This window comes from the organism of the source record quoted next, unplaced genomic scaffold (genome assembly GCF_019419815.1).
Source record: "Pyrus x bretschneideri cultivar Hongxiangsu unplaced genomic scaffold, Pyrus_bretschneideri_v1 Contig55, whole genome shotgun sequence".
Lineage (NCBI taxonomy): Eukaryota > Viridiplantae > Streptophyta > Magnoliopsida > Rosales > Rosaceae > Pyrus > Pyrus x bretschneideri.
The window spans coordinates 1,268,741-1,283,785 of record NW_025999793.1 but is presented as its reverse complement, the minus strand read 5'-3'; the positions used below and the strand labels follow the sequence as shown (position 1 = coordinate 1,283,785).

Below are 15,045 nucleotides of genomic sequence, written 5' to 3'. Positions count from 1 at the left end.
TTTTCTTCCATCATACTATGTGTGATTGCTTCCCTTGCAACCGGATCTAAGACTGAGAAGGAATGAAATAGAGAGAGCAACGTACTCTCCTTTACAGAAAACCACCATTGTTCATTTCGTGTTCTTCAATATTTTCTAGAAAATCCATTTACAAAACCATATAATCAATGAAAAACAACACATGAAGCTAGTGGAAGTTATGAGCCTGAAGAATCAATTGATGAGTCTGAAACAAGTTCGAGTGATCAAAGCAGTGGACGTGATCAGTATGAAGCCTATGGACGTGATGAGTCTGTAGAAATTATTGAAATGTAATATTGAGATGGGCAATAATGGACCAAATGCTGAAATTAAGTTTAATTTTACAGGTGAGGTAGCTTTCACTTAATTTTGTTTTTCCTAGAATTTGTAAACTTCTGATGCTTTTTTGAAGTAAAATATCTGCACGGCATTAACATTGTTCAAAGCATACCACTAAACAAAAAATGCTAGAGAAAGGTAAAGCATCAAGTAACAAATGATCATAGAAGGGAACCATACTCAAGTCGAGGGATGCAAGGTCATTGGTAGGAAAATGCCTCAATGCTCGGGTCGTACTCCTCGTCACTATGTCCTGAGGGAGCACAAAAACGCCAAGGTGAGTGGACCATGACTTTATAAGAATACTAGTAATACGAAAACCATTTTCTTTGTGAACATACTAACCCCCCCCCGGGTTTTGAAAACACATATATACTACATATACTAAGTTTTTTCCGAAAACTCTAGCATGCCATGCAATCATTCATAAAAACAAGTATGAATAAAACAATGCTCAATCATGGTGCTATCATCGCCCAAAGGCAAATCCATAAATCTCATCAATATTGTACTCTCTAGGGGTATCATAGTCGTTCGAAGGCAGTACATGTCTATCACCCGAAGGTGAAGCTATACGACACTGGGTTACGCCAGTGAAGAAACATGTTAGGCCCCATCACCCAAAGGTGAAGCTGTACGACTTCGGGTTACGTCGGAGAAGAAATATATAACATCACACACCAACACTAGTCGTGGCTAGTGAAGCTATCCGACACTGGTTTCACCAGTGAAGCTGGGGGTATATCATAAATCTCCTCAACTATGTCCTATGGCCATAGACGTCTACATACCCATGTTGTGTGGATGTGTTGTATGATAACCCGCTAGATAAGCACCGAAGTCCATACCTCAAAAATCTCATATCCAAATTTGGAGCTCAAAAGCTCAAAGTCTCAACTCATCAATCCATGATAGCACATACTCATAAATCCGTATATTAAAATCATATCTGAAAGCCATAGACTTTCATATACGAGAATCCAATAATTTATAACCTTTTGTGAAACATAAATTTGATAAATCAAAAATATTCCATAAAAGCAATTTATATAAATCATAAATATAGGAATCCATAAAACATATTATAAATTATGCTCCATTCATGAAATATGAAATGCATGCAAGCCTAATGTTTTATAAAAACATGAAATTTAGGAAGGTGTCCACTCACAAGTACTCCGTTACCGGAGAACCGCTAGAACTAGGGAGGACTAGTTCACTTCCAACCAATGCACCTAAACACAAATGAAGATCATTTAATAAAACTCTACTAAAACGATGGAATTTAGGAAAACAAACAACGGATTACGATTTGGCACATCAAATAACCTAAGGAGGGACCTCGGATTCCCACATGTGCCGCCACGGGGCGGTGGCCCGGAAGGTCACGAGCTGAGATGGGTCGCCAGAAAGTTCACCAGAAAAGTCGTTGGTGCCACCGTGAATGGCTGCGGAGCACAATACCTCTAGCAGAGCTGCATGTGCTCCATGCGCCAGCCATGACATTCACCCATGCGCAGGCCCAAGAAGCTGGGTTTGGGTCCGAGTTGGATCGGATCTAGGTCAGGTCTAGGCTTGGGTTATAGGTTTTGGATTCGGTTTAGGGCTAATAGGTTGGGCCTAGGATACTAGGTTAATAGGCAGGGTTATTGGTTTGGATCTAGCCCAAAGGTTTGGTTTGGATATTGGGCTAGGTTTTTGGTTCACAGCTTGGGTAGACCCTATTCCAGGACGTGGATTCGGCCATAATCTGGGCAATACTTTCCGAGCTCCATTCGAGTTCAAATGAACACCATTTGCAATGATTCAAAAACCAAAATGAAGCTAAGAGAGTAAAGATTCGAGTCGTACCAAGATGGGGTTCAGTCGAGGTCGAGATCGGTCGAAAAATAGCCTGCAACCTATGGTCATTAGTCGGAAAACTAGAAAAATGTTTCATCAAGTTGTTTCTACTTTCAAACATCACCAAAGTTCTCAAAACTACCATAATCTAACCTAAAACATGATCTAAAGGGGTTCTAGGTGCTTACCTTAGCTACAAACTACGGAACTCGCCATTGAAATGCAAGCACAGTAACTGTGCTACAATGTCGAGCAAGAAAGAGAGAGAGTGAGATCGGAGAGGGATGAGGAAGGGAAGAGAAAGTCCATATGATGGTGATGATGGTGTGGTTGTTATCTGTATGTATGTGGGTGGGTGTGTTCACTGGAGATGAGAGAAGAGAGTAGAGACGAGAGAGAGAAAGAGGGAGAATTCTAGAAAGAAAAAGATGCCACTGGAGTGGGGAGAAAAGGGCACTAAAAATGGTGGAAAGGAGCACCACGTCTCTGCCATTAGAGGTCCAAAGTGGAGAAATATCTCTACTTGTGTAATTACCAAAATGCCCTTAACGTTCAAAAATTGTAAAAGCTTCGTTTTAGCTCCGGATTCGATTCCAATTGTGCCAACACGTTCGTATCGATGAGAGCTACGAAAATAAAATAAATGAAATTTTCTAACATGTCGACAAAGGAAAGTCAACCCTTCCGTTATTAGGGGTATTTTTGTAATTTTAACCAATTTATATGTAAATTTTGAAACGGGTCATTACATTGCATGTTAAAGCATGAAGCTGCTATATAGTTTCTCATAAATTGAATAATATGATGGCCACCAATGTTTCATGAACCCTAAGAGCAACTCCATTTGTTTTTTTTTCACTTACAAGTGAAGAGGAATACCACAAGACCATAGTACTAAGTGGCTAATAGCACCTCTAGTTAGCTTTTAAAAGTTTTAAAAAGATGATTTCGCCTCCCTGTTGTCTTGGCCTTTGGAGTTGGAAATGAATTTCAATTCCAAGGTTTCACCCGTTGATTTTAGAAATGCAAATGCTTTTTATTGGTTTAACCTTCAATTGAAGACTTACTTAGAGCAGTTCCAGCATCGGAAGCCTCCCTAGGCAATAGGCAACTCAATCCCTTTAAATGAATAGTAACTGCCTGCAGTGAATAGTAATTGCTCAAGTGCATCTCCACCCCTAAACTAAATAGCACGGGCAATTCGTATTAAACTATTAGTAGTTTTTATTTTATAAAATAATAAAATAATAATTTTATTTTTAATTTCGGATAGGATTTTTGACCGATCTCGTCACACCATATGTTATTATCCAAAGGTACAAGTGGATAGATTTTCGAATAGATTTTTAACCAATTCCGTCGGACCACATGTCAGTGTCTATTTAGAATCGTTGAGGATAGATTTTCGTATTCGAAAATATTGAAATGTAGTGTAAGATGGAAGATAATGTTAAGGCATTTATAGAAATAAAATTATTTTTTTTAATATTAAAATTTAAGAAAAAATGAAATTTTTTTCAAATTTTTAATTAATTTTTTAATATTTTTTAAAATTTTTATTAACTTAATTAATGTGAACCATTGGATTACAAAAAAAAATTGAAATCCACCTGTCCTTAATGTGACACATGGCCTAACGGTAACAATTCTAATTTTTTTTTAAGCCGAAAAAATGTGGACCATTGATTTGGAAATCAAGGGGTCCAGATTGTGCCATGTCATCTAGCTATTGGGGAGATTTGAAATTTTTTTTATCATGGAAATCCAACAGCCTGGAAGCAACCACGTCGGTTCAAGACAACAATAACTGAGTGGGCTGCCACACAAGCCCCACTTTCTGAAACCTTGTCAGAAACGCACCCCCACTCATGCGTGTTGTTTATGCGCTTGATCCAAAAAAATTTAATAATATGACTGACGTCAGCCTTACGTCACATCCGCTCAAGAGTTCAGGCTTTTGCCTGACTTATTCCTCGAGCTCACCTTGAGCCCAATTGCTCGATTGGGTTTTTGGGGAGGGGGGGAATGGATTTCGTTGCCCATCAATAGCGCAATTAGCCATGGTGGAGTTGCTCTTACATCCCACATGAATTCTAGACTAATAACGCACCAAGAAGTTAGTCACCCAAATGCTACGGTGGTCCTTGTCGAGATCAAATTACATTGGATGCTCTGCTGATCAAAAGATGAAATCGAGCAACAAAGTTTGTACATAAAGCGCATAAGGCCGAGAAGTTGGGCCTATTGGCTAATGTGTGTTTGCCACTACGCAAGTTGTGACTTAGTAAATTGGTTCAGCTATCAAAGTGAGGGATCTTCAATAAACATGGAGCTTCTTCAAATTGGTTTCGAATAGGTTTATTTGGTTTCGCTCTCTCTGCTGCTGTTTCTGGGTTCAAAGCTGATGTGTAAGTTGAAGGTAAAAGGTAATTTCATTGTCAAATTCATGGGTGCAAAGCACGAACCATTCATTTCTGACGTGTTTATCCCAGTACACCCACACCCCCCCCCCCCTTCCGCGGCGGGGGAAAGACTGTTGTTATGACCAACATCGCGTGTATGTGTGGAATGAGTCCTCTAGAAGAGGTAGCAAAAAAAGGCTCCCTTGATGTTTACAAACTTGCCAATGAGGCCTCTGTTAAATTCTGCCCGTTGGACGATATGAAGGTGGAATGTTGTGTTGTGGCATAAGCCTATTGTATGCCGAAGATGTTGAGAAATTCAAATTTGATCATGACTACAGGTCGAGGGAACCAAAAGTAGAAGAAGAAACAGGATAAGATGACAATTCTGAAGGTGGTGAATCAAAGAGATGAGCCTGAAGCCAGTGGATCAAGTGAGTTCAAAGCAAACGAAAGTGATGATCATGGGTCTGAAGCCAGTGGAACAGATAATGATTTGGACTTTTAATCCAACAATCTTAAGCATCATTATCCGATAGAATTAGGAAAAACTTTACGTAAAGTTTGTACTTTGATACCTCACTTATCTGTCCAAGACATAAGACGAAAAATAGGCAAGGCTTTATATCATAAACTTAGACATTAACTAACACGACATGCCTACGGCAAAGTAAAATCTCACGACCAAACGCGATAGTTTGAACATTCGACACTACAAAAATATGCGATAGTTTGATGGCTGAACTGCAATGAGCAAAAAATATGAATGGCCCGATTGGACTAACAACAGCAAAACTTGTTCTCGTTTGAAAACTGAACCATACAAAATCAGCAAAATAAATTTTATTAGAGGGTAAAAAAATACAGCAAATTAAGGCCGAAAAAGAAAGGCACACCCCCTGTTTAACAATATATACAATCATCAAATTCGTAATAACGATAGAACTAAAGGGGTCTTCGCTTCAAAAGGACTAGGAACATTCCAAACTTAAGAAGAGAAATTATATGTCGTGCAACAAGCTAAAGGCGTTTGGAAAAAAAAAAAAAAAAAAAAAAAAGAATGAAGAAAAAGTGATGCATACACAGAAATGAAATACAAAAGTTCGAAGTACCTTTTATCAGCGTCGGTTGCTTTTTGAATTTTTAGTTCACTGAGTTAACCTCCTCTATACTCAGTTGATTTACGAGATGTTTCTCCAATTCTAGCAATCTCCCATTCTGCTGATTGGGCCGCTGCTTTTCCTTAGCATGAGAAGGAGCAACTGGCTTCGGTGGCCTTCCTCCAGATGGGGGTGCCATGTGTTAAGCACCAGGACCAGGCATCAGTTGCTGTTGTTGAAAAAGACATGTTCTCTTTCAAGATAATGTGGCAAGATAATGGATATTTGTAAGTCAATTGGCCAGCAAAAAATTACTCCCAATTACAAATAAAATTTTATATCTACAAACTATCTATGGCATGTGGAAGTTTTTACATCAAAATACCAACACATCATGCAAAGAATGGACATCCAGCAGCAAAGCATCTCACACAAAAATATGCTCGATCTAGCCTGTTATGTTCAGGAATTCAAGCTAAATGCAACCGACTTAACATTGTCAATCATCCACCACCCAAAAGATGAAAAATAAACAACTTTAACTCCGGGACAGGGGATGGTACAAGTTTTGCAAAGATGCATCAGTTCGTTACCAGCTAACATAGAAGAGAAACAATGAAAAGAAAAGAGCTTCAATAACCACATGGCACCTGTGCCTGTAAAACACAAGCCAAAAGATGAATACAAAGAAAATAGTACTACCTCTTGGTAATCCCCATTTCACAAATATGCCGCGGGCTTGTTCACCAGTGATTTTCCCATACTGTCTGTGTCAACTTTCACAAAAATATTAGTGTACTTTTGAACATCAGTTTGAGTCATCCTAGGCCATGACATATGGGACTGACTAGAAGCCGAGTTCCCAGCTCCAGGTGAAACTCCAGTAGCACTAGTCTGAGCTGGGAACCTACTGGTTTGCTCTTTCAAATGACTGGGCCTGCTGAGTCTGGCTGAAGACTGGGTCCCAGCAGATACTGGCACAAGGCTGATGAGACGGGTATGCTTCCAAGGGGAAAATTCTGCTTTGGTTGAGATGGGGTTGCACAAAACATCTTCAATAGATGAGTCGTGAGTAAAGCCATTCCCAGATATTTGATCGTTTGGAATCCTTAGCCGGTGTCTTGGAGGTCTGATCCCAGAACCTGCCTGTGGTCTAGGTGGTAGGGAAGCTGTTGGTCCTGATGTTGCCCGCCCAAATACATCCTTTGTTGCAGGAGTGATCCCTTTGTTTACAACTTCCAAGGGGTATCCCGGTCATTGCCCCACCTGTCCTTCACCAAAGTTCGACAAGCTTGAGTTTTGTGGTTGAGTTTTGCCAGAGCTCCCAATGCTATGTAATGTTGTAGCTGAAGGCTGCATGGCGCTGAAGACAATGGCAAGTTCAAGGACAGCACTCACTTGTCTGTCCAAGAATAAGACTGACAAACAGCTAGGCTCTTATTATTTTAGAATTGTTTATACATTATAAAGCGCAAGGTTATGGACAAGTGTGTGTACTATCATATTTTTTTTTCTTTAATCAAGTCTAGCGGCATCTTGAAATTCACCTTTATATTATAAACTTAGACATTAATTAATACGCCAAACCCAGGGCAAAGTAAATATCTCACGACCAAGCACGATAGTTTGAACATTCGAAACTACAAAAATACATGAAAGTTCGATGGCTGAACTGCAATGAGCGAAAAATATGAATGGCCCAATTGGACTAACACCAGCAAAACACACTGTTCTTGTTTGAACCAAACAAAAATTGGTAGAACAAAGTTCATTAGAGAGGGTAAAAAAAATTACAGCAAATTAAGGCCGAAAAAAGAAAGGCACAGGTTTAATAATACAATCATCAAATTTGTAACAACGATAAAACTAAAGGGGTCTTTGCTTCAATAGGACTAGGAACATTCCAAAATTAAGGAGAAAAATTATACGTCGCGCAACAAGCTAAAGGAAAAAAAAAAAAAAAAAAAAGAATGAAGAACAAGCGAGATGCATACAAAAAGAAATGAAATACAAAAGATACATAAGTTGAGTGATTTCAAATCATAAAACACAAGGCCCGTCCCACCCACGATAGAAAGGCTTGGAACGGAGAATAGCAGACACAAAAACAAAGCAGAACAATTACCCGGTTAAAATGCACTCCAGCGATTAGTCTTTTCTTGGAGTCTCCATTGTCATCCGGAAAGGCCCTGAAGACCCAAATGGGTCCAAGTCTCTTCTTGGAGTTTGACCGTCAAATCATGTCCTAAATGGAGTAGTCTCCTCTAGCAGTTATGACTGTCGAATGATGTCCAAAATGGCACTGAAGACTTGAAAAAAAAACTGATTCTTTCTTGGAGTTTGACCGTCGAGTGATCCGAAATGGCCCTGAAGATCCAAAGGGGTCCAAGTCTCTTCTTGGAGTTTGACTGTCCAGCGATGACTTAAATGGCAGCGAAGAGCCAAAAGGGTCCGGGATGTCATCAAATGTTGGAAAACCATGACCCTGATCAAACTCTCCATTGCTGCGCATAGACTCAAATCTTCTGAGTGTTTCTGGTTGAGGAAAAAATCCAGTATCTTGTGTGCTTCTGAACGAATCAAACCTAGAGAAGGTGTCGAATGAAAGTTCTAAACTATCCTTGTACCTTGGCGGTGAATATCCTGAATTGAAGGCTGAGAGTGGTGTCCTAGGATAGGAACAAAATCGTTGAAAGTAAAAGGGCGGCTCTTCTGGGAAAAGCACCTCCTTGTGATGACCCAGTCCTGATAGGGTTGGCATCTGCACTTTGAGGCTTTTCTGTCTTAACATCAACTTCAGGTGAAGCAGCAGTTGTTGGATTCTCAACTGGGAGAGCTTTTTCTTTCTGAACTGATGATGATTTCTGTTTTGAAGGCGCCAAGACATTTAACACATCAAGAGTGAGCTCCTCGACAAAAGCAAATCCTGACAATTAAACTTCTGAATCGGTCACCTCAAATAGTTAAAAGTCGTAAACAGGTTGGCAAACCACAACCAGATGACAAAGAAACTACAAACAGCAGGCAATATGATCCATTTACCACGAGGTGATTAGGTGAAAGGAATCTAAGTGCTACCAGAATTTTATTATCTCAGAGACAATACTGGACCTATAATAACTAATTTTGGCATACCTTTGTCTTCAAACTTATCCCAATCCTCATCCCAGTCAGCAGCTCCTTCTTGGATGCCAGGTTGCAAGCCTATATGAAAATAAAATAAAATTTCAGTTTACAAAATGCAATGTAGTACAAATACCGCAGCAGTGAACAATAATGAAAAAGAAAATAACACACCCATGAAACGCTTACAATAGTGAAACAAACCAGAGTGATTACAAAAAGATTGCGATAGTGAAAATAAGGGTTTCTGGGTAGGATTTTGATAATTTAACAACAGAATGACTTTTGGGTTCTAGAAAGGCAATGCCATTAATAAATTGAAATAATTTGACAAACCCAAAGTAAAAGTATATCCAACAACAATGTGTTCTATCTACAATCCATCAGATAGTTTGATAAAGAATAAGCTAATGGAAGTATTCTTATCATTATTTATAAGATTCTTAGACTCCCAAGAAATTAGCTAAGGAAAGAGATCAAAGTACCAAAGGCAAGCTCAGTTAATGTTGTAGGCTTTCCGCCTAGTCCATATTCTTGCGGTGCTCATTGAGAGTTTTCACAAGCCCATCAAGATCTAAATGGATGTGATCAACACGATCCTGAAAATTTCAGTTGGAAACGCTCTAAGACAAGTTGAGCAAAGGTAAGTTTTAAACACAAGATTGTGCAAAGGTACCTGAAGTGCGCATCAGAATCACCTTCTTGCTCCATCTTGACAACTGCCCTGTTTAGCTCCATTTTCTTCTCCTGCATATAAATCACGTAAAATACTCAGTCAATGATAATAAAAAGAATACACCACTTGGGGTATGACCATTCAACCGATTCTATTTTCCCACACTACTTTCTCTCTGTCATCAGCTATCTATCCCTCCAGGCCTAAAAACTATAAAATAATTTTCTTTTTGTTTCTCCAAAAAGTAAAATGTCCTACTCATGCTTGTTTTTGAATTTTTATTGGCACTTATCTCATAAAAAATAAAAGCACGCCATCTCACATGTTCAGGCAATTATGATTCAGATAAAACGAATGGCAAACACTTGACACTTTGATCTTCGAATAAGCAAAAGCAAACACACAACATGGGTCACTAATTGTCCACAAATTTATATATGGTGTAAGCTACCTGTAATTTATATGTGGTGTAAGCTACAGGTAAATCACGAAACGTGGCTTCTTCAATAGTCAACTTGGAGGCTACATCTCCAGCTTGTTTGTATTTCTCTTCATATTTCTTAGCCAGGGACTCAGCCTAGATTCATGTAGTATTCATTAAGTCAGGACAGTAGCTAAAGATTAATGCAAATATGTGCTTAGGCTCAAGTATCCTACAGCATATACCTCATATTTATCAGCAGAGGCCCTTTCTGTGATCTCTGTAAGGCGATTGTCACATCTGCTCTTGTACAAATCCTTATACCAAATGGTAAACAGATTAAAGCAAATATGCAGAATCAGAATTCAAAAACTGAAAGTTTAAAACATCATTTCCTTATGCCAGTAGCTAGATACAAAATTCTTACATTTTTTAGTCAAATGCCTTTTAAAATATTCTGAGCCTACAGTAATATATAATTATCTTCTAAAAATGTGGCCCTAAATTTACACACAGGATAAGTTCTTCCCATGCCCACTACCCCCCCCCCCCCCCCCCTCTTTTCCCCTCTCTCTCTCTTCTTCAACCATTGGATCTTTATTTCATCACCATTATGGTGCATAAGAAGGAATGCTTTAATTGCATACCCAATCTCCTCAACAAAATGCAATCTCTTCGGTTAAGTTGTCCCCCACCATAAAACGGACAACAATAAAAACTAGACTACATGAACAATACAATTTCTTTGTACATACAGGGCCTTCAATATAAATCAGAATATCCAAAAAAAGTTACCTTTCCAATCAAATAATATGGATCATAAAATTGAGAAAATGGTCAGCCAACGTGGTGAACAAAATCTAACTTTATTCCGTAACTAGTCCTCACCCAAATATCGTTTTCAAAGATACTCGTGTTTCTCTCAAACGAAGAAACTCCAAAAATTGCTGGCATACTGCACCCTCACAAAAGCCTTCATATCACCACCAAACTACTTATGTACCCTGCCGGAATTACCCAACTTACATTTCCTTCCCTACACAATCTTAGCCACACATATAAAGCAATAGGACAATGATAAAACACATGATCTGCACTTCCTCCCAAAAGTACTTGTCAATTCAAGAATCAATACTCATTCAGACCACAAACATCCAATAGTTCAAAAAAAAAATAAAAATAATCTTACACACTGCAGAAATCAAAGAGATAGAAGTCTGCCAATTATTTAAAAGCAACTAATGATTAGGACGTCCAAAACTCTACCACTCGTAGAACAATTATATTCAAACGCAAAATTTAAAACTACTGTAGAATGTTCAATATGCACAACCAAGGGAATTGCATCAGAAGGATGAGGAAAGACAAGCTGAGAATGGAACAAAACTGCAATAAAGTATAATGAATGCTTATAAAAAAATAAAAAATAAAAAGTATAATGAATGCCATGCACTAAAAACATGTGAAGTGCCAATCATTAAGATTACTAATATAAAAGAACTGATCATGAACTTCAAAATCTTGATCAAAATCTTCCCCACAGAAATGAGCGATATTAAGAACAAAGTAAAACCCACAATCACAAGAATTCCAAAGACAGACATATGCCGAGCATCAGGACCAGGCACCAGTCGCTGTTGTTGAAATCCTTTTAAAGTGAAAAATAAGAAACTATACTCCACCAAAGAAAGACATATGGTTTTAAAAAAATAATAATAAATAAATAAATTATTAATTTGTTTTCTTGATAAATACCAGATGCAGGCTACATTGACAGCATTGGAGTAATTATTTTCAGGTTGAAAAATATTGGATAAATCAAACATAACATTACTTGGTAGCACTGCTGGAAGAGGGCATCCCTAACCGCTCCATCAAATATACTGCAACACAAAACTCCCTGACAGAAAGCATGCTATCATTATCCTGATCGGACAAATCCCACACCTGCTTTAAAACCTCTGATGGATGTAAACAAGAGCATAACGTTAAGAGTGGGGGAACTTATAGCTTCCAAAAGTTATGGCTGTGGTCATACTATATAGGTGCATAACTGTAACAATGTACAATGTCCATGCCTGCACTATCAGCTCAAAGAAATTACTATATGAGCGTTTAACGCACCCTGAATTTTCATATGGAATAATGACATGTTCTCTTTCAAGATAATGTGGCATGATCGGTAGTCATTCTATATCTAGACTGAACATTAGACATGACTCACTTTAACAGTACTTATGGATGATTGTATGCCTCTTGGCCAGCAAAAAATTACTCTCAATTACAAATAAAATTTTATATCTACAAATATTTTTCACATCAAGTAGGTTTTTACATCAAAATACAAACACATCATGCAAAGAATGACAATCCAGCAGCAAAGCATCTCGCACAAAAATATCGTTGATCTAGCCTGTTATGTTCAGGAATTCAAGCTAAATGCCACCAACTAAACATTGTCAGACAAGGAAAAATAAACAACTTTAATTCCGGGATAGGGAGAGTACAAGTTCTGCAAAGATGCATCAGTTCAGTTACATTACAACTACATTATTGTAATGTAATAAACAATCCTAGGTCAATCCTTGGGTCATATAAGACATTTCTAAAGGTCGAACAGATCCACCAGAAAGTAAATTAATGACCTGATGACCTGATAACATAACTCTCTCAACCTCACTATCTATAGTATAAATCCTTCATCTACTTATTTTCTACCATTTGAACATCAATTCCGAATTATACTAACACAAAATAAAAATCTCAGCTTAGATCAGAGAATTACGACATCCCGAGCTCACATTAACCACTTCAACTACAATTAGACTACCAATTCAAAATCAATCTGATTTGAAACACATTTCTACCAGCATCAAATCCTGATCAACCACTATAATTACACAAAGATAATCATACACACTACAATACACATCCAATTATACAAATATATGTATAAGAATATATATATATATATGGGGGGAGAGAGAGAGAGAGAGAGAGAGAGAGAGAGAGAGAGAGAGAGAGAGAGAGAGTACCTGCGCAAGGACCTGTTTGGGGAGACCTGAGCCCTGGAAGAAAGCGACTGCTTCATTGCCACTAATCCGCCCATCGCGGTCCAAATCCGCTCGTCCGAAATACGCATCGAAGAGATCCACATTCGCGGATTGTTTCTGTGCCGACGCCATCGCATTCGGAGGACGAAGAATGGGAAGCCTTAGAAAACGACGACGTACAGCTGGGATTTGATTTTGCCCCCCTTCTTCTCCGATTAGGAGGATAAGAAGACAACGAAGACACGGACAGAAGCCAATAGTCTGAGGGAAAAAAACGATGGTCGTTAACAGGATGGACAACTATGGCACGTTCAGCGGATAATTGCATAAACGTTCTTTCGTATTGTTAAGCTCCCATAAACAAACGCTAAAAAAAATAATGAAACGCAGCACGCAAATGATATGATTTTTTTGTTTTTTTTTTGGTAGGAGAAACATGTTATTGTACCAACATGAATGGAAGAGTGCAAAAACACATGTAGTTCTAAATCCTTATTCACAAACTAACATTTTCCCTAAAACATAACATGTATGAGTGTAGTTGCAAATATAGCCAAAAGTTGATGCCACAAAAATGTAATTAAGTCATTGTTTGGGCCCAAAATGTTGGTGTGGGCTGAGTTAGGAGTTGTTCTCAGCCCGGCAGTATGATTCTAGAATCATTGCGAATTTTAGTTATTATGGGCCGCTCGGTTAAGATAGGTCGAGTCCTAGTATGAGACAGATTGATGGGAAAGTCGAATCCTAGCATAACAAGAAGTCTCAATAGGACGAGGATGCTGAGATTTGAGAAAAAATGTGACCGGATAAAGAGCTTGGTTCAAAGTCCTAATGGAGGCAGGATTGGTCGAGACTTAGTCAGATTAGGATAAAGAATCCTAATCCGAGTATAGTTCTGGATCGGCCATAACGAGATTGGCTGCTATAAATAAGAAGGGGGTGCATCATTCTAAAGCTCTCTCCAATTCAACACACAAAATGTCATGCGCAAACTCTCACTCTACGCGAAACCTCTCAACAACCTTGAGATTTTTATTTTCTTTTTCCCGTCGACACATCTTCAGTTTGGATAAACAGCACTGTAAAGGCAACCGGCAAACATCTTCAGTTTGGATAACAGCACTGTTGTTGCCGTAGAATCAGTGGACCGCAGAGCATCTTCAGTTTGGATAAACAACACTGCGTCGACATCGACTGGTTATCCATCCAAGTTTCGGTCCAGAAGGATTTTCGAATCTTTATTGGCAGAGGTCATCTCATTAGCCTTCTCGACGAAGTGAGGTGTTACAGGTTACTATATTCGGCACATTGAAAGCCGAATTTGATATTGAACTTCGCAGAACTAGCAGCCTTGTCTTCAGGCTCTAGCACCCGAAGACCGAGACGTGTTCCTTCCTCGACTGCAGTCGCAAGATCAAGAAGTCAGCAACGTGACATCAACACATTTTACTCCTCGATCAAGCTCGGCCGACGAGTTGGCACGCCCTGCGCACAACTGAATGATGTCGTTAGCTTATTAATTACTCGGCATGTGCGCCACATAGGCTTAGTAGTTTTTAGGGTCAACATTTTGGCACACCCAGGGGGACCCATTGCTAAAGCTACGAAGTTCATGACCATTGAGATACGGTCAGAAAAAAAGAAAATAGGAATGGGTAAATCAGTGACTAACCTTCCACGTAAGGTTTAAAACCTAGATCATGATGGCCTATTACAAGCACAGAATCCTTCTGCGGCAATCACACCCGAAGCCACGAGTGTGACACACCGAGAAAAGGAAGTTAGTCTTGACGGACAAGCTCATGATACGGAGAACACCACCAGAGCGACAAAAGCAATTTTTGTCGAAGGAATAATCGAAGATTGTGATGAAGATGGTCGTGAAGGTTCTGATCCACCGACTAGATCTTTTCTTTGGAGAAGACTCGAAGAGCAATCTCAGATTTTCAATCGAGAAGTAAGGAGCATACTTAAAGTAATTCGCAGTAATGGTGAGGCACATAACAAAATGCTCGAACTTTTGGTTAGTAAAGTTTACGATGGTGGACACACCGATCATTCTCGGCAA

General features: G+C 38.9%; 1 protein-coding gene across 30 annotated transcripts; it reads right to left on the bottom strand.

The window, feature by feature from the left end:
* Positions 1–5,431: 5,431 nt before the first annotated feature.
* On the bottom strand, positions 5,432–13,589 carry LOC103928117. 30 transcript variants are annotated; one of them, XM_048570769.1, is made up of 9 exons: positions 12,960–13,589; positions 11,759–11,850; positions 10,170–10,224; positions 9,985–10,080; positions 9,504–9,577; positions 9,313–9,401; positions 8,840–8,908; positions 6,407–8,630; positions 5,432–5,933 (listed from the first exon to the last, which is right to left on the bottom strand). In XM_048570769.1, exons 1-6 carry the CDS (start codon positions 13,107–13,109, stop codon positions 9,395–9,397), a joined length of 474 nt encoding a protein of 157 aa, XP_048426726.1. In that variant the 5' UTR covers positions 13,110–13,589; the 3' UTR covers positions 5,432–5,933; positions 6,407–8,630; positions 8,840–8,908; positions 9,313–9,394. The 30 variants fall into 30 exon arrangements, 13 of the variants coding, with proteins under 13 accessions (XP_048426726.1, XP_048426725.1, XP_048426721.1 ...); XM_048570768.1 differs by having other exon boundaries at positions 9,313–9,426; positions 12,960–13,571; XM_048570764.1 differs by having other exon boundaries at positions 9,313–9,426; positions 9,504–9,574; positions 9,955–10,080; positions 12,960–13,568.
* Between the last annotated feature and the right edge of the window lie 1,456 nt (positions 13,590–15,045).